Source organism: Pongo abelii, chromosome 11, assembly GCF_028885655.2.
Source record: "Pongo abelii isolate AG06213 chromosome 11, NHGRI_mPonAbe1-v2.0_pri, whole genome shotgun sequence".
NCBI classification, from domain to species: domain Eukaryota; kingdom Metazoa; phylum Chordata; class Mammalia; order Primates; family Hominidae; genus Pongo; species Pongo abelii.
This window is the reverse complement of record NC_071996.2, coordinates 60,562,523-60,583,597: the sequence shown is the minus strand read 5'-3', so window position 1 is coordinate 60,583,597 and position 21,075 is coordinate 60,562,523. Positions and strand designations below refer to the sequence as shown.

Here is a 21,075-nt window from a genome sequence, read left to right as displayed (position 1 = left end):
ATTGACTTGGTCAAGGAGACCTGGGCTTTGGTGTTTTTAAAAATCACTGATCTATACCATTCTTCCTATCTTCAAGGAGAAATTCTCCAACTAGCAGAGCCATTAATTATTTTCATTTGTATTAATTATAATACTATTAATTCATTAGGATTAGTTTTCCTTGATGCCCTGTCCCAATGTCTAATGATTTCTCAATTAGAAAATTTGAGGGACTGTCTATAGAAGTTTCTTGTTTCACTGGGCTCATCGAGAAGCACTTCTAAGATGATCACTCTATCAGTACCAAAGAAAAACCTTGTTTGGGATTTCACGCCAAATTCTACCCAATATGAATGTAGTTTTTGCACTACTTTGATTTTTCCAAAATATATAATTTTTACTAAATAGCTTTGTATGTGGTGTTGTCTCTTCAAGCTTTTTCCTAACACATAGAATAGTCTTTTTAGTAAATCATGACAAATTACACTACATGATGAGTATTAAATATTGGTAACCAAAAGAAAGTGCTGGCTGGGAAGAAGTCTTTCCATTTGCCATTACCTTCATCTTCATAATTTTTCCTTTTCTCTTTCTCCTGGGCTTCCCTGCGGAAGGGAACATGCAGGAGGCTACCTCTGTCTGGGATGGGCAAATGGAGTGTTTTCTGAAATGCTGACATCATGGAGGCTCTAAGCAAGACATTTCACACAACTCTCAGGAAATCAGAGGGAACCAGCAAAATCTCCTTATGCCTCATGATGATTAATGCTCTGTTGTGTTCTGTTAACCTGGGGCAGGAACTGGAGCTAAATTTGTAGACAGCTTCAGCAATTTTATATCTACCCATGAGATGAATCGCATAGATGGTATTTCAGAAGTAAATTCTATGTAAGGTCCATCACAAAGCATATGAAGTCACTCCACAATATCCTGCAACACAATTAAACCTCCCTCAGGCACTGGGAGGCCCTTTTAATTATTTCTCACTTGCAGCCCATTGTCTTGGAATTAAGGGCTGAACTCTATAGTGAGTCCCAGGCTGAACCTTGAATGTGTTTACTACTGAAGGTTGGCTAAACTTTTGCATGTTTTTTGTGATTTATTTTGCCCCATTTTCTTAGATGAGCCAACCCCTAACCCCCAAAACCAAGGAGTAAAAATGTCATTGAAAATACATTTTGCATTGTTTTTATTGCTTTATGAGCTGTATCCAGTGATATAATCTCTACATTTAAGAAATTTGCTTAACTGTAGCGGCCCATTATCTAATCATTTAATACAAAATCCTAGGAGCATCCATCAATCAAAACAAATTTAAAAAATCAAAATTACTCACCCAATGTATGTATTCCTGTCAGATTTCATGGAACTATTGGAGACAGGTATAACCGAAGCCATTCTCTCTACTATGTGAATAGTCACTCTTAAATTGATGTCAAGAAAGAGAAATATTGTGACTTGCTATTAAATTATAGATCTGGTCACAATAGTTCAGTTCCCAGTTAGAATGATACCCTCTCTTAAAACTTAGGTTTTCCTGTGAAATTGCTAAGAAAATTTTTCCTTTAGCATTTTAAATTTTCCTATCAAATAAAAAAGGCCCTCCCTGACATGCCTTTTATACCACAGCCCAGCTGTCAGAGCAGCACTTCCTCAAGAAGATAGGCCCCCTTTGAAGGTGTGGCATCCTAGCTCTTTGACCAGGTTGGTTAGCTTGTTAACTATTGGTGAGAACCTTTCCCTTACATCTGTCCTTGATCCCAACACAGGTTTGATGTTGCAAACAGGCTTATTTGCTTTGAGACAACTGTATACGGATACAAGTCCTCTTTTGGTTTCTATGACATGCCTACCAGGTCTTCTCAAAACTGTGTCCAGTACATACGAGAACTTCCAGTTCTCAAACATTTCAGTTCCCCATCTCCATCCAGCCCCTCACCAACTTGTTTTCTTTCTTTGTCATCACAAGTTAAGAAAGCATCCAAAGTCTGGACCTCGGAATGTCCCTTTATCTGAACTTTGCTCATTCCAGTTCACACAGAAGAACTGATAATTAAACAAAACTTATTTCCCAGGGCCTCTTTCTTTAGTTAAACTGTAGGCCATTGGTAAAATTTATTGAACTAGGGGTTAATCCACATGGAATAATAATACAGCATAGTATTTTCAGAAAATGGAGTCTCTGCCAAGAAAGGCATGAATTCACTACTTTCGTTAATGCTTCTCACTTTTCACTTTTGGGACGGAAAAATCTAGAAAACTAGACAACTTCATCCTGATCTTTTTTCCCTTCACTCCCATAGCAATCAGCTGAAGTTCTATGCTGGTGAGAGCTTCAAGAATGTAGTCTCATGGCTTTCAGGCAAATCAGAACCTAAAATGTCTATAAATGCCAAACAGCAGCAAATACAAGACACCTCCTAATATGCTTGGATTTCTTTCCAAGAATGTGCATCACAGTCAAGAATCAAGTGCTCATATCCTAACTGAGTTCTCCATGTTAGAAGATGATCCTTTTCCTGGTGACAGTCATTCTTGGCAAATTCTTTGAATGCCACACTGGCCTCCTTTGGTCCATCTTGGTCAGACAGCAAAGTTTACAGAATAGGAAGGAAAAAGAATAGGGGACTCTATGTTGGGGAATCCATGTAGCCTAAATCTTGCCACTGTTACCACCAACTAGACGTTTGCAACTGTGCCCAGATATCAAAAAATTCCTGAGGACACTTATCCTGGAAAAGGTAATGATGACTATGAGGCAAAATAGTCTTTAACATGTGTGTTGCCTTTGTAACTTAGAACAGTAGTTCTTGTTGATAGCTTGTATACATCTGTCTCTTACCTCCTGACTCATCTCAGGCTGGTCTACCTGCTGCTCCTTCCCAAACCACTGGCAATTTTGAGACTCAACATACTCACTCACTACCGCTGGCACCAGCACACCTTTATTTGATATTCCATGCCATATCTCTCAATTTTATTTTTAAGGTATAATGAGGAGAACCACCAATTTCAATCTGGCATTTACCTCTGGCTTTGAGAGGCAAAAGTGTTAGCTAATTGGATAAGTGTTCAGTAATTAATTACCACAGTGAATTAACTAGGTTGATTAACATGTCTGTTTCCAGTACAGATTCAGTCAACCAGTGATCTTGATCAGTAACAGTGCCAGGTAATGCCATCTAAGATTTATGGACCCCATGTAACAACTCGGTCAGACATTAAGGCAAGTAATTGTCATTTGGATGAAGTTCAGAATAATCTTGTGGAATCTATAAAAGTTGATGAAAATAGAATACTAGTTAATGCCTTCTGGGCAGTCTTAAATTATTCTCCCCACTTTTCAATCTTCTCAAGACTCGATCCTGCTCTTATGGTAGGTTGTTTCTCAGCAATGCTTTTTGATTGACTGTATTGCAAAAGGCCAGTCACCTGAAGAGCATGGGAAAAGGTTTCATTTTTAAAAATTATGCACACAGGAGTGCACAAGGCAAACTCAGACCTGGCCACTGGGTAATTTGCAAACAAAGGCTGTGTGCCAGGCACAGCCCATGACTCAGTCCAGCCTTGTGATCAGGAGGGTCTTGCATCAGATCTGCCAAATCCATGCTCCATGGTATCTGGCCTGAGATAAAACACTTCACTTCCTACCGTCTTCCTTTATGATGCTGGCACTATTACATTCTCAATTCCATTACAACTTTCTATCTGGCTTAATTTTGTCCTTGAACCTCTAATATTAGAAAAAGAAAGCACAGTCTTGATGTACAACTGGATAGCATTTAGGCCTCCCTGAGACCATGCTTTTGTGCTCTTTCCCTGCCTGCTAGACTAGCCCTGGGACCAGAGTCTCAATTCTTAGATGCCTCTCCATGGGGTATCAGCAAAGGTTGTATTGGTTCACCTGAGGCTGCAGCAGGCACCCCTGCCCAGAAGACACTGCCCCTTACACATGCACATGCACACTAGCCTTACAGCCTATGGGAGTAGGGGTGTCAATGCACAGCAAAGTCCTCACATCTCCTCCTTCTTTGGCGGGTCTCAGAGTGGGGATGGGGTAACCAAGAGCCCTTTCCTCCTGCCACATCAGATTCCCCTGGCTCTTCCATTCAGCCCACAGCACCAGCAGTGGCTTGAGAGAGCTCCAAAAATGTCCTAAGCTATCCATTCTGAGGCTAAGCAGTTTACATTTTCATTTATTCATTCAATAAATATTAACTGAGCATACACCATGCTCCAGAAAGTCTAGGAAGTGCTGAAGATAAAGGCACGAAAAAGACAGTTCTTGCTTCTTTTCTTCCACAAAAATATTGACATTCCATGAATAAAGAAAATGCAAGTTACCACACTCCTCATACTATCCTTTTATATGTTAAAACACATATACTAAGTGTAAATTCAGCATTCTGTCCTTCGTGACAAATAACTAAAACTAATTAAAGATCTTTTGATCTTTCCTTGAGTGTTTATTTTCCGATAAATAGGTTATAGCTGCCTCAAAACCTTTGTATAAAAGAGGAGCTATTAAAAATGTACAATTTTTTGTGGTATAGAAGTGTTATGGACACAGGAAGGGGAACATCACACTTCGGGGACTGTTGTGGGGTGGGGGGAGGGGGGAGGGATAGCATTGGGAGATATACCTAATGCTAGATGACGAGTTGGTGGGTGCAGCGCACCAGCATGGCACATGTATACATATGTAACTTACCTGCACATTGGGCACATGTACCATAAAACCTAAAGTATAATAATAGTAATAATAATAATAATAATAAAAGAAAAAAAAAAAGAAGTGTTATAGTTTAACATTATTACAGATATGTGCAAAGAAAATGTACAGTATTTTCTATTAGCTATCCAATCTTTCTCACTGTACCCACCCTCCTGGAAGATAGAGCAGAGGACAGTGTTTTTAAACTTGCCAATTAACAGCATCTCTGTCTTTGGTTTAAATAGTCTCATTTAGATGATTTATTTTCTTTTAGATATGCATTCATCCAATTTCTTCCTTGTGCCCACTGCTCCCATCTGAGGTGACACGTACTAAATGGAATGGTGGGGATGAGCAAGGAGGAAGAGAAGGGCTCCTGGATCCATGTGCTCAGTTCCTTGTATTATCCCTTGGCTCTATGTGATGTTGCAGCTCAGGCATTGTCCGCTGTTTTCTCTTGAGGGACCTGTGGCTACTTAGGTGTAGTCTATGGGTCCTTGAATGGGCTCACTGAGATGCAGCTGGCCCCATCTGGCCCTAAGGGAGCATTATGCTGGCCCTCCCCCTCACCATCTTGGATGCGGGCCTAAGCTGAATATGGAGATTCTGCTAGAGAATCACAACCTTTCTTAGGCTGCCTCGAAGGATGCAGGCCTCTGGCTCCAGTGTTCTCAGGCTGGCCTATGCCTAGTTGGATAGGGATAGCACCCTTCTCCTTTATTTTCACCCCCAAGGGTGGGTGGTCAACCGCAGACCTTGGCCTGCCTCTTGCACCATTTCTCCTGCCCTCTCACTCTCATAATTAGAAGAGGAGACCCTCTTTGTACTTTTTCTCTCTGTCTTATGTTAATTTCCCTTATAGCCTATCCTGAGTTCTCTCTGGTTTCTAGCAATCTCCGTGTTCAAGTCCAGACCTAGGTTTTTTTTGTGTTAATGACAGTATAAACATATCTAAAATCTTTATTTTTCCTCACATTGCCTTATTAGGGACTCATAATTGCTATTGAAAGAATCCTAATTTCCTACTCTAACTCCCATTCCCCAGCAGATAGATGGGAGTGTGCACTATGAAAAAGGCCATGTATACAGAAAAGAAAAAACAAGATTAGTATTAGGTTTCAAAGTACTATATTATAATTATAAGCAAGAATTATATCCCTAGGACAAATGCTACAACCCTACAGTGTTTGTTTTGCTCTTTTTTGGAGGGTGTTTCCCTCCACAATTCTGTCAAAACGCACTGCTGTTCTAGGCAGGGCCAGGCAGAGGGGTGGCAGCGGAATGTTTGCACAGATACCTTCCCCCGAGGGTTAGTGTAGTGGAGGTTGACCCATGCTGAGGCCCTCGGGAGGATTGCAGCATTCCCTAATCCTTGCAAAGGACTGCAAGCTCTTGTTTCCAGTCTCAGGAGATGTGGTTATGTTGTAAAAGTTTTAATAATTGTGTATGAGATTTACAGATACAAAACAATGACATATTTTCCAGGACCCACAAGGCATTGACATCTGGAATCTTTATAAAGTTGAAATTTGCCTGAGGAGAATTTCTTCATTGACAAAATTTATTTTTTACCAGAATTATGCTTCCTAATATTTAGAGTATATATATATACACGCACTCTCTCTCCCTCTCTCTCTATATATGTATAGAGAGAGAGAGAGGGAGCGAGAGAGAGAATGTATATAGAGAGAGATAGAAAAAAATATACATGTATATATAAAACCAGGAATTTCTCTTTGGACAATGATTAAAGTTAAGAAAATAACAAGTTTCAAATTGTGTGAACATTTATTTATAGGCTTTTGTAGGGATTTGAGTAGGGAGGATTTGACTATTGTCAACCATTCCAAAAAGGGTCTGTCTCCAGGTAAATGGAAATGCCATGTAAGAAGTGTCATACTTATCATGCAGTAAGTGATTATTAAGCACCTACTATGTGGTAAGTTTGTTAATGCTCGAAGATGAGTAATGACTTACTTTATTTTATTTTATTTTGTTCTGGTTCATATTTTTTACATGTTTTTAAAACTATAAAATATTTAATGTATATTACAAAGTATTCAGAAAAATTTAACATGTTCTTTTCTACCAAACTTAATATTAATTTGAAAACATTAAAATTAATCCATGTACAGTTGAGGATGTATCCAATCTCATTTCTTTCCCTTGCTCCCCAGATAAGTAAACATAACCCTAAAGTTGGGAAGTATACTTCTGGTTCGTGGGTTTTATAAGTTAAAGTATAGATTATAAAAAAATACTTTTGGTTCTTCTGTTTAAAAATTTTACCTTAATACTATCCCACTCTACCTTCCTTTACAACTTTATTTTCAAAAATTTAATATTATATATGCAATGATATCAAATTATTGTTAGACATAGGTCTAATTCATCAGATTACCATATAGTGATCTGTTATATGACATTACAACAATTTATCCATTCTCCTATTGATGGCCACTTATTGTTTGTTATTATATTTATTTATTTATTTATTTATTTGTTTATTTTTGAGACAGAGTCTTGCTCTGTCAGCTAGGCTGGAGTGCAGTGGCTCAATCTCAGCTCACTGCAACCTCTGCTTCCCAGGCTCAAGCAATTCTCCTGCCTCAGCCTCCTGAGTAGCTGGGATTACAGGCGTGTGCCACCACGCCCAGCTAATTTTTGTATTTTTAGTAGAGATGGGGTTTCACCATGTTGGCCAGGCTGGTCTCGAACTCCTGACCTCAGGTAATCCACCTGCCTTGGCCTCCCAAAGTGCTGGGATTACAGGCGTGAGCCACCACACCTGGCCCACTATTTTATTATTTTTTAATAATGGTTTTGTTCTCAGCCTGTTTTTTCTGGCAACATCCAAATGAAAAGAACTTTACTTACAACTTCCCTGGCTTTTCTGGTGGCCTTTCTTATCAGAAGCCTGACTCCCACAGTGTGACCAAAGCGTAAATTCACTGTTTTCTAATGGCTGACCTTAAGCCAACACCAGAGCCTCAGAGTCAACAGAAAACTCTGAACAGCCAGCAAAGGTCATCAGTGCCTCTAGTGGCTTGGTCAACAGAGAGCGTTAAGACTGAAAACCCTTGACTTCTGCATGTACTTGACTTCAATTTTTAGGATGTTTCTGTTCTTAATAATGTTTGAGAAAATGTGAGGCACCACATGTCTAACAAAAATTCAAGAAAAGCTATTTCATTGGAAATAAAGCATATTTTAAATCAGTACCAGTAGGGAATAAAATGTAAAAGCTTTTGTCTAAGCTCGAAATAACCACATTCAACTCAGAATAGAAATCTGAAGGACAAGGAAAAATAACGAAAAAAAACCAGGAAGAATGTCAGTAACAACAGTGGCTAATAGCATTACTCCAGGCCAGGCTTTGGACTAAACAGTTCGACTCCGTATCTCATTTCATCCTCACAACACCTCTGTGAGATAGGTATTATTATTTCCCCAATTTTCAGATGAGGAAATGGAAGCCTAGAGAGGTTAAATGAAATGCCTGAGATCCTACAGTGAGTAAATGGAGATTGGAGTTCAGATCTAGATCTGTGCAGCCACAAAACCATGAAAACTCTTTCTGCTTCGCTTCTGGTACATGGTGGAGTCCATTAAAGAAGACAGGAGTCCAAGGAGAATGGCGTCAACAAGAGAAGGGAATTTGATCTGGGTGTTGAAGGTGAAGTAGGATTGGGATGTAAGGAACATCTGTCTGCCACATTTTACCCTGCTGGTCATCAGGTTGTTGATTTAACTCATTTATAGGAAAAGAGGGCACAGTTAAACCATAGCAGCTGTGTGTTCTGTGAATGCTGATGAACAAGATGGCCCCATCAAAATGATGGCCCAGTCCTAAAGCTGATTTTAAAGTCATCTCATTGCCAAATTTTAAATTGACCCTTAAAATGTCTCTCACACACACTTTACGATTAACTCATCTCAGGCTCATCACTTCCCTATGATTTTACCCAAATAGCAGGGCCCAACTCACCACCCTGCCTGGAGCAATTTCTCTCTGCCCCTGAGCTGTCCCTGAAATATTAGTTAAAGGGCATGAGGGCTGAGAGGCTCTGTTTCTATTGGTCTCCTAGCCTGGCTTCCTCACTGCCTGTGACTGGCCATTCTGGTGACTTCAGGCCTTGGAGATTAAAGCCCGTGTTTGTCTTTCAGCACCTGATGAAAGCGCCTAACCAGAACGTGAAGTACATTGGGAAATCAGCCTCCACAGCTGGAGGAAGCTCTGTGAGTTTGACAAACCCCACACTGAAGGGAGAGGGGGTGATTTTCCTGGGAGCTCAAGGAAGGTTCAGTCCTAACCTCTAACACACACCACAGATTATTACTGCTGCTGCCCAAGAGGGCTCAGATGGGAAAATAATGCTAATACATTGTGGAGGTGGTGAATTCTAGGCCCCCAAAGTCATGTAATTTCAAAGCTGACTGATTCTAATTTAGGTTTAGCTGAGTGAAAGAGAACACTGTGTTTTATGGTACTCTCTTAACATTACTAAGTGCAATATATTGAGTTAACCATTAATTTTTTTTCTAAAGAAGTAGAAAACCGTGGTTGTATAATCACGGTCACATTCACATTTCTGTAAATGCTTCACCTTAGGCATGTCATGACTTTTCAAAAATGTTATTCTTTTGAACACTTGACTTGGTTTTTTATTTAAAATAAATAAACAGAAAACACTGTTCCTGTGGTGATTGTTAGGTCTTTGTGACTACTTTATGTTAGTTACTATATTTAAAATTTTTAATTTTAAAATATTTTAAACATAAAGGTACAGATACATTAGATGCCTGTGTAGTTACTACCCAAATTTAACAATTGTTATATTTTGCCATATTTAACACATTTTTTTTTAAAAGAAAGATTTCATTAAAGCCCTGTCACATTCCTTACTTTAGATTACCTTCACTTTCTTCCTGAAGGTAATCACTGTCCTAAAGGTGGAGAGTTGGTAGGTATGCTTTTGGGGTACATGTTAAAACTCATACTTATAAGTATGTACTTATAACTACATAAGCAGGTTTAAGGTGTGTGCGTATGTGTATATATATGGTAGATATGTATGTATAAGAATCATATGTATATATAATATATGGCATATATATATAAATGTAACATATACTATATATATTTTTAAAACTGGCTTTTTTATGTTGCTTCCAATTTTTTCCTGTAAACATCTTTATGGGTATCTTCTTGTGTATGCACATAAGAGTTTCTCTAATGTGTGGTAATATGTTTGCATGTATTCAGTTTTACTAGATAGTATTACATTGCCCTACCAAATAGTTTTACCAAGTTACACTTGTGTCAACAGTGTATAATATACCCCATTTCCCCATATTGTTGCCAATAAATCTGATGTTAGCCTTATAATTCTTTTGCTAATGTGATGACTGTAAAATGGTATCTCTTTGCTTTATTTCATTTCCCTGATTACTAGTGAGATCAAACGCCTTTATATATGTTTGGCAGTCTTTCAGCTTTCTTCTCCATTCTTTGCCCATTTTTTCTTTTGGGTATTTTATTTTTGTCTTACTAATTTGTAGGAGATTTTTATATATGATGAATACTGATCCTTTGTTGGTTATATATATTGTCCTTTGCTTCCAAACTTTCCATGTCATTATGTTTTAGGAGTGTGTCAGGTAAACAATACATCAATGGATTTTCAAAAAGTTGTCTTTTATCTATGTTTAATACATTTACAAATACTGTGATTCCTGATATATTTTTACTCCTTTCTTCTTATTTTGTTTCTAATTGTGTGTGCGTGTGTGTGTGTGTGTGTGTGTATGTATGTTTCTTTTTACCTCCTTCCTACGTTCTATAGAATGATTAAGTTCTCTGTGCTGGGCGCAATGGCTCACGTCTGTAATCCCAGCACTTTGGGAGGCTGAGGTGGACAGATTACTTAATGTCAGGAGTTTGAGACCAGCCTAGCCAATGTGGTGAAACCCCATTTCTACTAAAAATACAAAAATTAGCCAGGCATGATGGCGTGCACCTGTAGTCCCTACTACTGGGGAGGCTGAGGCACGAGAATCGCTTGAACCTGGGAGGCAGAGGTTGCAGTGAGCCAAGATCACACCACTGCACTCCAGCCTGGGTGGCAAAGTGAGAAAAAAAAATGATTACATGATTCTTTGCAGACCCCATTTCCCTCTGTTATTTTGGAAGTTATATATGTTATTTCTATTCTTTCAATAGTTACCCTTACATTTCAACAAGCATACTTGACTTAATACAATTCAAAGCTAATTAATACCTATACCCTTCTGCATAACACAAGCAACTTGGAACAATTTAACTCTAATTACTACTTCACATTTTGGTATAAAGTAACTTAATCTATCTTGTTTTCATCCCTTCCTCCCTTTTAGTCTTATGGTTACCGCTTTGTTGACAGTTAATAATAATTTACATTATCTGTGTCTGCCAATGTCTTTGATCACAATTGCTTCTCAGATCTCCTTCCTTCTGGGTTTCTTTCTTTCTAAAGTACATTATATAATAGTTCTTCAGCATGGGCTTTGAGCTGAAAACTATCTTTGTTTTATCCTCATTTTTGAGTGACTATTTAGCATGGTCTAGAATTCCAGATTGCCAGTGATTTTCCCTCAGCACTCATAGGATGTTCATTCATTATCTTCTGGTACCCATTGTGGCTGATGAAAAGTTTGTTTTCATCTGCTTGTGTTTGAGTAAGTAATCTGTCTCTTCTTTCTGGTTGCATCTAGATTTTCTCTTTATATCCTGAAGTTTTATTAAAATGTGTTTAGGTGTGACTTTTTTAAAAAATAAATTATTCTCATGGCTCACTGTGCTTCCAGATTATGAAAAAGCCTGTCTGTTATCAATTTTAGGAAATTATCACTATTTCTTCCTTGAATATGTTATTTTCTTCTGGCACCCCTCTTAGATGTATGTTAAGCCATCTCAGTTTGTCCTCCTAATGTATTAACTTCCCTTTTATACATTCAATTTGTCTCTCTGCAATAAAATGAGAAATTTTCTCAGATCTTTCTTCTTCACACACTCTCTGGGTGTGTTTAACCACTCTTAACCTATCTGTGGTTAGCTGCAGTAATGTCCTCAATTATTTACTCCACCCTGTGTCTACACCCTATTCCATATAACTATGCAATGCCTTCTCACCATAAACTGGGTAACATGGACTGCTCCTTGACCATGGACTCGATCTTGCCATTATTTTGATCAAGAAAATGAGTCAGAACTGACAGTGTGCCAGTTGTTCATGCCTTTGCACTTCCCCATTGTCATACTAACATGCCCAGGGTAGTCTGCTGGAGGAAGAGAAGCGTGTGAAACGAAGCCCAGGCACCTCATCACCCCAGTGAGGGCCAGCCTAGATCATCTAACAGCCAGCTGAGCCCCAGAAGTGAGCAAGCCCACCAAGATCAGCAAAGTCACTTTGCCAGCCCAGGCACATGAGTAGGAAATGCTTGCTGTGTGCCTTTCAGGACCTATGGCAATAGCATTATTGTGGCAACAGGGTAACAAATATACCATGCATTGAGATTTTTAGTTTACTAAACTTTTTCTTTTGTAGGTAAGCTAATTATTACTTTTTCAAATTTACCTATATTTAAAAACCGTATCCTATTTTTTCTACATATTTCTGTTTCATCTTTGTCTATGTAATCATTTTAAACATAGATATTTTATAATTTCTTTCAGGTTGTTGATCTATCTGAAGTTCTTGAAGTGCTAATCTTCCCATTACAGCTGATTTCTCTCATTAGTGTTTCCTCATTTTACCTATAATTTCAATTTTGTAGTCCATATCTATTTTACCATGGGAATCCAGTACACAGAAAAATATTTGAAAGCATCCCCAGGCAGCAGTTTTGTATTTGCTTCTGCTAGAGGCTACAAGTGTGTCCACAGTCTAGGACCAGTTTGACATTAATGGCTTATTTTAAGGATTTTGGTACCATGTAGGTAGCATAAACTGTCATTCTACAAACACAAGTGATGCGTTACTTCAGTTTCTCACTGGAGACTGTTTTTGTACCCACGTGCCGCAGAGACAAACTTTCTTTGCATTTCAAGACAGTCATTGGGATGTTAACCCTCTTTCACTGAAGGTACAGAGTTTCCCAGTTTTGGCTTAATGTAGAAGTTTCAGGTTCAACGGTCACCTACAAACCAGGACCCTGTGTATACATCCTGCAGAATCCCAGCACCTTGGCATGGGGGCCTATTCCAAGTTTGATCCTCTCTGGGCCTCAATGGCATCAGCTCATGAGCTTACATTCTTCATTTCTAAAACTTGGGGGTCATCTCTTTTATTCCTTAAAGCTAACCCATGCTAGTCTTTAGACAATACTCCTTTTATGTCTGTTAGGAAAGTTGTCCATGTGGGTCAGTGGGCCGTGCTGCTGGCAGATGCTTTGTTTAACAAGCAAAAATAATATTGCAAAAAATTAGAAGTGAAAATTTTTTTAAATTTATTTTTAATTACTATGGGTAAATAACAGATGTATATACTTAGATACATTTGATTTTTTGTTTGTTTGTTTTTTTGGTTTTTTTGGGTTTTTTTGAGACGGAGTCTCACTCTTGCCCAGGCTGGAGTGCAGTGGCACCATCTCGGCTTCACTGCAAGCTCCACCTCCCGGGTTCACACCATTCTCCTGCCTCAGCCTCCCGAGTAGCTGGGACTACAGGTACCCACCACCATGCCTGGCTAATTTTTTGTATTTTTAGTAGAGACAGGGTTTCACTGTGTTAGCCAGGATGGTCTAGATCCCCGACCTCGTGAACCACCCACCTCAGCCTCCCAAAGTGCTGGGATTACAGGCGTGAGCCACCGTGCCTGGCCTACATTTGAAGTTTTAATACAGGCACACAATGTGTAATAATCACACCAGAGTAATTAAGGTATCCATCTCCTCAAGAATTTATTTATTTGTGTTAGGAACATTCCAATTCCACCCTTTTAGTTATTTTTAAATATATAATAAATGATTGTTGACTGTAGTTACTCAGTTATGCTATCAAATACTAGATCTTGGGGAAAATGGAGGATAGGAAACAGGACTAATTTGCAGCTCCCACTTGGATGGACAGAGCAGCATGTGGAGACTCACATCATGAACTTTTGCTTCAAGAACTACTGCAGAAACAGCCAAGAGAGTCCACAGACCCTTTGAAGGAAGTGAACTGCTGCTGCAGGCCCCAGGAGATAGCCAAAAAACTGTGAGTGCCCAAAGTGTGAAAGGGGGATATTCCGCCCCCAAACGTACACCCTCACTGGGGAACCTGAAGATTCAGATCCCAGATCACAGGAAGAGGATTTGACCTTACCTGGAGCTGAGATGAATTTAGAGAGTCAAGTGAAATACAGGGGTAGAAGCAGCAGTGAGAAGAGCCCTGTGGGCACTTTCATTCTCCAGGGATGCCGTTTCTGACTTTTTCACAGGGATCCTTGGGGAGGGCTGCCAGAGAAACTGGGAAATGATCAGAGAGAAGGAAACTTCCAGCTGAACTTTGTAACAATTTCAACCAAATGCAAAGTTTCCTGGACAGAACTTGGGATGGGGGGGTGGTTGAATCGGGAGTGCAGACACAGCACAAAAACTGCAGCAGGCAGGGAGGCGCAAAATCTAAAAGCCCTGCTTGCTTTCTAAACCAGGAGGCTGGTAGCCTGGGGCAAGTTCTCAGCCCTGCTTACCCACTGCCTGGAAAGAAACTCAGTGCTGTCAAGGGGGCACAATGGGAGTGAGCCCAGCCATTCAGGCTGCAGAGAAGCCAGGTGAGGCCTGTAACTAACAACTTTCCCCCACTCTCCTGGCAACCTACATGATGCACAGAGGCAGCCATAAACCCCCTGGGAACATAACTCCATTGGCCTGAGAACCACACCCCCATCCCCCCAGCAGCCACTGCAAGACCCCACAAGGAGACTCAGAGCTCAGACATGCCTAACCCTGCCCCCACCTGATGGTCTTTCTCTACCCGCTCTGGTAACCGAAGACAAAGGACATAATCTCTTGAGAACTCTATGGCCCTGCCCACTCTCTGATCCTCCCTACACTATCACAGCTAATGGTCTCTTGAAAGCACCATTCCCTGGCTGGAGGCCAACCAACATGAAACTAGCACAATAAGCAAAACTACAACCAGGGACCCTCACAGAGTCCACTTCACTCCCCGGCCACCTCCACCAGAGCAGATACTGTTATCTACAGCAGGAAGACCTGAAGACGGTTCACATCACAGGACTCTGTGTGGACACTCGCCAGTACCAGCCCAGAGTCCAGTAGTTCCAATGAGTGGCTAGATCCAGAAGAGAAATTACAATCACTGCAGTTCCGCTTTAGGAAGCCACATCCCTAGAGGAAGGGGGAGAGCAACACATCAAGGGAGCACCCCATGGGACAAAAGAATCTGAACAGCAGCGCTTGAGCCCAAGATCTTCCCTCTGACATAATCTACCCATATGAGAAGGAACCAGAAAAAAAATTCTGATAATATGACAAACAAGGTTCTTTAACACCCCTAAAAGATCACACTGGCTCACCAGCAGTGGATCCAAACCAAGAGGAAATCTCTGAATTGCCAGAAAAAGAATTCAGAAAGTCAATTATTAAGCTAATCAAGGAGGCGCCAGAGAAAGGTGAAGTCAAACTTAATAAAATTTAAAAAATGATATATGAAGGGAAAAAGCTTCAGTGAAATAAATAGCATAAATAAAAAACAATCACAACTTCTGGAAATAAAGGACACACTTAGAGAAATGCAAAATACACTGGAAAGTCTCAGCAATAGAATCAAGCAAGTAGAATAAAGAACTTCAGAGCTCGAAGACAAGGCTTTCAAATTAACTCAATCCAACAAAGATAAAGAAGAAAGAATTTTAAAAAATGAATAATGCCTCCAAGAAGTATGGGATTGTGTTAAATGACAGAACCTAGGAATAATTGGTGTTCCCAAGGAAGAGGAGAAATCTAAAAGTTTGGAAAACATATTTGAGGGAATAATTACAGAACACTTCCCAGGCCTTGTAAGCAATCTAGACTCCAAAAACAAGAACCTCAGAGAACATTTGGGCAATTTATTGCAAAAAGACTATCACCTCAGCATAGTCATCAGGTTTTCTAAAGTCAAGATGAAGGAAAGAATCTTAAGAGCTATCAGGCAAAAACATCAGGTAGCCTAAAAAGGAAACTCTATCAGATTAACAGCAGGTTTCTTAGCAGAAATCCTACAAGCTAGAAGGGACTGAGGAGCTATCTCCTTAAACAAAACAATTATCAGCCAAGAATTTTGGATCCAGAGAAGCTAAACTTCATAAATGAAGGAAAGATGGTCTTTTTCAGGCAAACAAAGGCTGAGAGAATTTGCCACTCCCAAGCCAGCTCTATAAGAACTGCTAAAAGGAGCTCTAAATCTTGAAACAAATACTCAAAAAGCACCAAAATAGAACCTCATTAAAGCATAAATCTCACAGGTTCTATATAACAAAAGCACAATGAAAAACAAACAAAGGTATTCAGGCAACAAATAGCATGATGAATAGAATAGTACCTCACATCTCAATACTAAAATTGAATGTAAATGGTCAAAATGCTCCACTTAAAAGACAAAGAATGGGAGAATGGAGAAGAATTCACCAACCAAGGTTCTGCTGTCTTCAAGAGACTCACCTAACACATAAGGACTCACATAAACTTAAGGTAAAGGGGTGGAAAAAGATATTCCATGCAAATGAGCATCAAAAATGAGCAGGAGTAGCTATTCTTATATCAAACAAAACAAACTTTAAAGCAACAGTAGTTAAAATGCCAAAGAGGGACATTATATAATGATAAAAGGACTCGTTAAACAGAAAAAATATCACAATACTAAACATATATGCACCTAACATTGGAGTGCCCAAATTTATAAAACAATTACTATCAGACCTAAGAAATAATATAGATGGCAACATATTAATAGTGGGGGACTTTAATACTCCACTAACAGCAATAGACAGGTCATCATGACAGAAAGTCAACAAAGAATGGATTTAAACTATACTTTAGAACAAATGGACTTAACAGATATTTACAGAACATTCTACCCAACAACTGCAGAATGTATATTCTATTCCTCAGCACATGGAGCATTCTTTAAGATAGATCATATGATAGGCCACAAAACAAGTCTCAATAAATTTAAGAAAACCAAAATTATATCAAGTACTCTTTCAGACCACAGTGTAATAAAATTGGATATCAACTCAAAAAGGAACCTTCAAAACCAAGCAAATACCTGGAAATTAAATAACCTGCTCCTGAATGATCATTGGGTCAACAATGAAATCAAGATGGAAATTAAAAAATTCTTTGAACTGAATGATAATAGTGACACAACCTATCAAAACCTCTGGGATACAGCAAAGGTGGTGATAAGAAGAAAGTTCATAGCCTTAAATATCTACATCAAAACATCTGAAAGACCGCAAATAGACAATCTAAGGTCACACCTCAAGGAACTACAGAAACAAGAACAAACCAAACCCAAACCCAACAGAAGAAAAGAAATAACAATGATCAGAGCAGAACTAAATGAAATTGAAACAAAAAAAATACAAAAGATAAATTAAACAAAAAGCTGGTTCTTTGAAAAGATAAATAAAATTGATAGACCACTAGTGAGATTAAACTAGAGAGAATATCCAAATAAGTTCAATTAGAAACAAAATGGGAGATACTACAGCCAATACCACAGAAATACAAAAGATTATTCAAGGCTACTATGAACACTTTTATGTGTATAAATTAGAAAACATACAGGAGAAACTAGAAATATATAACCCTCCCAGATTAAACCAGGAATAAATAGAAACTCTGAACAGAACAATAATAAGCAGTGAGATATAAATGGTAATTAAAAATGCCAAGAAAAGTAAGTCCAGGATCAGATGGATTCACACCTGAATTCTATCAGACATTCAAAGAATTCGTGCCAATCCTGTTGACACTATTCCATAAGATAGAGAAAAAGGGAATCCTCCCCAAATCATTCAATGAAGCCAGTATCACCCTAATACCAAAACCAGGAAAGGACATAACAAAGAAAACTACAGACCAATATCCCTGATAAACGTACAAAGATACAAAAATCCTCAATAAAATACTAGATTAACTGAATCTAACAGCATATCGAAAAGATAATCCAGCATGATAAGTGGGTTTCATACCAGGGATGCGGGGATGGTTTAACATATGTAAGTCAATAAATGTGATACACCACATAAACAGAATTAAAAACAAAAATCACATGCTCATCTCAATAGATGCAGAAAAAGCATTTGACAAAATCCAGCATCCCTTTATGATTAAAACCCTCAGCAAAATCAGCATACAAGGGATATACCTCAATGTAATAAAAGCCATCTATGACAAACCCACAGCCAACATTATACCGATAGGGGAAAAGCTGAAAGCATTCTCTCTGAGAACTGGCATAAGACAAGAATGCCCTCTCTCACCACTTCTATTCAACATAGTACTGGAAGTCCTAGCCAGAGCAATTAGACAAGACAAATAAATAAAGGGCATCCAAATCAGTAAACAGGAAGTCAAACTGTCACTGTTTGTTGATAATATGATTGTATACCTAGAAAACCCTAAAGACTCCTCCAAAAAGCTTCCTTGAACTGATAAATGAATTCAGCAAAGTTTCAGGATACAAAATTAATGTATGAAAATCAGTAGCTTTGCTATACACCAACAGCAACCAAGCTGAGAATCAAATTGAAAACTCAATCCCTGTTACAATAGTTGCAATAAAATAAAATATAATGTAATACTTAGGAATATACATAACCAAGAAAGTGAAAGACCTCTACAAGGAAAACTGCAAAACACTGCTGAAAAAAATCATAGACAAAACAAACAAATGGAAACATATCCCATGCTCATGAATGGGTAGAATCAATAATGTGAAAATAACCAACTGCCAAAAGCAATCTTCAAACTCATTGCAATTCCCATCAAAATACCACCATCATTCTTCACAGAACTAGAAAAAAATTCTAAAATTCATATGTAACAAAAAAAGAGTCTGCATAGCCAAAGCAAGACTAAGCAAAAAGAACAAATCTGGAGGCATCACATTACCCAACTTCAAACTATATTATAAGGCCATAGTCACCAAAACAGCATGGTACTAGTATAAAAATAGGCATATATTAGACCTAAAACCATAAAAACCCTAGAAGAAAACCTAGGCAATACCATTCAGGACATAGGCATGGGCAAGGACTTCATGTCTAAAACACCAAAAGCAATGGCAACAAAAGCCAAAATTGACAAATGGGATCTAATTAAACTAAAGAGCTTCTGCACAGCAAAGGAAACTACCATCAGAGTGAACAGGCAACCTACAAAATGGGAGAAAATTTTTGCAACCTACTCATCTGACAAAGGGCTAATATCCAGAATCTACAATGAACTCCAACAAATTTACAAGAAAAAAACAAACAACCCCATCAAAAAGTGGGCGAAGGACATGAACAGACACTTCTCAAAAGAAGACATTTATGCAGCCAAAAGACACATGAAAAAATGCTCACCATCACTGGCCATCAGAGAAATGCAAATCAAAACCACAATGAGATACCATCTCACACCAGTTAGAATGGCGATCATTAAAAAGTCAGGAAACAACAGGTGCTGGAGAGGATGTGGAGAAATAGGAACACTTTTACACTGTTGGTGGGACTGTAAACTAGTTCAACCCTTGTGGAAGTCAGTGTGGCGATTCCTCAGGGATCTAGAACTAGAAATTCCATTCGACCCAGCCATCCCATTACTGGGTATATACCCAAAGGACTATAAATCATGCTGCTATAAAGACACATGCACACGTATGTTCATTGCGGCATTATTCACAATAGCAAAGACTTGGAACCAACCCAAATGTCCAACAATGATAGACTGGATTAAGAAAATGTGGCACATCTACACCATGGAATACTATGCAGCCATAAGAAATGATGAGTTCATGTCCTTTGTAGGGACATGGATGAAATTGGAAATCATCATTCTCAGTAAACTATCGCAAGAACAAAAAACCAAACACCGCATATTCTCACTCATAGGTGGGAATTGAACAATGAGAACACATGGACACAGGAAGGGGAACATCACACTTCAGGGACTGTTGTGGGTTGGGGGGAGGGGGGAGGGATAACATTGGGAGATATACCTAATGCTAGATGACGAGTTGGTGGGTGCAGTGCACCAGCATGGCACATGTATACATATGTAACTTACTGCACATTGGGCACATGTACCATAAAACCTAAAGTATAATAATAATAATAATAATAATAATAATAATTACAATAAAAGAAAAAAAAAAAAAGTAAAAAAAAAAAAAAAAAAAAAAGAAATAAAAGTAAAAAAAAAAAAAAAAAAAAAAAAAAAGAATTATGTACAGCATATAATACGTGATAATGATAATAAATGACCATGTTACTGGTTTATTTATTATAATATGCTTTATATTGTTATTTTAGACTGTACTCTTATTTTTTTAAATGTTAACTGTAAAACAGCCTCAGGCAGGTCCTTCCAGAGATATTCCAGAAGAAGGCATTGCTATCATAGGCGAGGACAGCTCAATGCCTGTTATTGCCCTTGAAGACCTGCCAGTGGGACAAGATGTGGATGTGGAAGAGAGTGATACTGATGATCCTGATGGTCACAGAGTCATCCATAAGCCCTAGAACTCTCTTCCACTACTTCCCCTGGTAAATTTCTACTCATACTTCTTGTTGGAACTTCAATGTCACTTCCCTGCACTAACCTTCCCTGAGCTCCTTGTCCTCCAACTGGATCAGTATTCACAACGCAATCCTCATACACCGCACGCCCTGCACTTCTCTCCCCATGGATACGGCGCTCCTGAACTTGTGCAATAACTGTCAGCTACAGGTGTGGAGTTGTTTGTTTCCTTGTGTCTTGTTTTCTTCTGTATTCCTGCTCCACACATAGGAGACTTCCATAAATGTTCCTGGCCTGAATGACTGTGCAGTGTGGACCTCCCCCAAAAAAGGAGAGATTGTTGTGAGTTTGAAAGCCTGCAGAAAAGTGAGACCAGAGATAGTGAGACAGTCAAATGAAGAAGGCTGAATGGTTTGCAGGTCTCGATTTTATTTTATTTTCTCTTTTTAAGGTGAAAGAACAACATCAGTATGTGATTTCCAGAGAAGAATGTGTATAGCTTATCCTCAAATCTCAAAACCTCCATTAAGTAGTTCTAGAGGAGGTAGGGCTGGGTTTTGTCTTCTGTTGAGACAGATGCAGTGATTATTGGAAGGCATGCTTACTGGTGCACTGGTTCCTTT

The 21,075-nt window shown here is 38.8% G+C and overlaps 1 protein-coding gene across 1 annotated transcript in view; it reads right to left on the bottom strand.

Moving 5' to 3' along the window:
- Nucleotides 1-21,075, bottom strand: part of UPP2 (uridine phosphorylase 2) — a 141,385-nt gene that overhangs the window by 32,997 nt on the left and 87,313 nt on the right. The window contains exon 3 of the mRNA XM_063712609.1: nucleotides 1,316-1,400. Coding sequence (XP_063568679.1) covers nucleotides 1,316-1,400 — 85 coding nt within the window. The remainder of the gene's footprint in view (nucleotides 1-1,315; nucleotides 1,401-21,075) is intronic.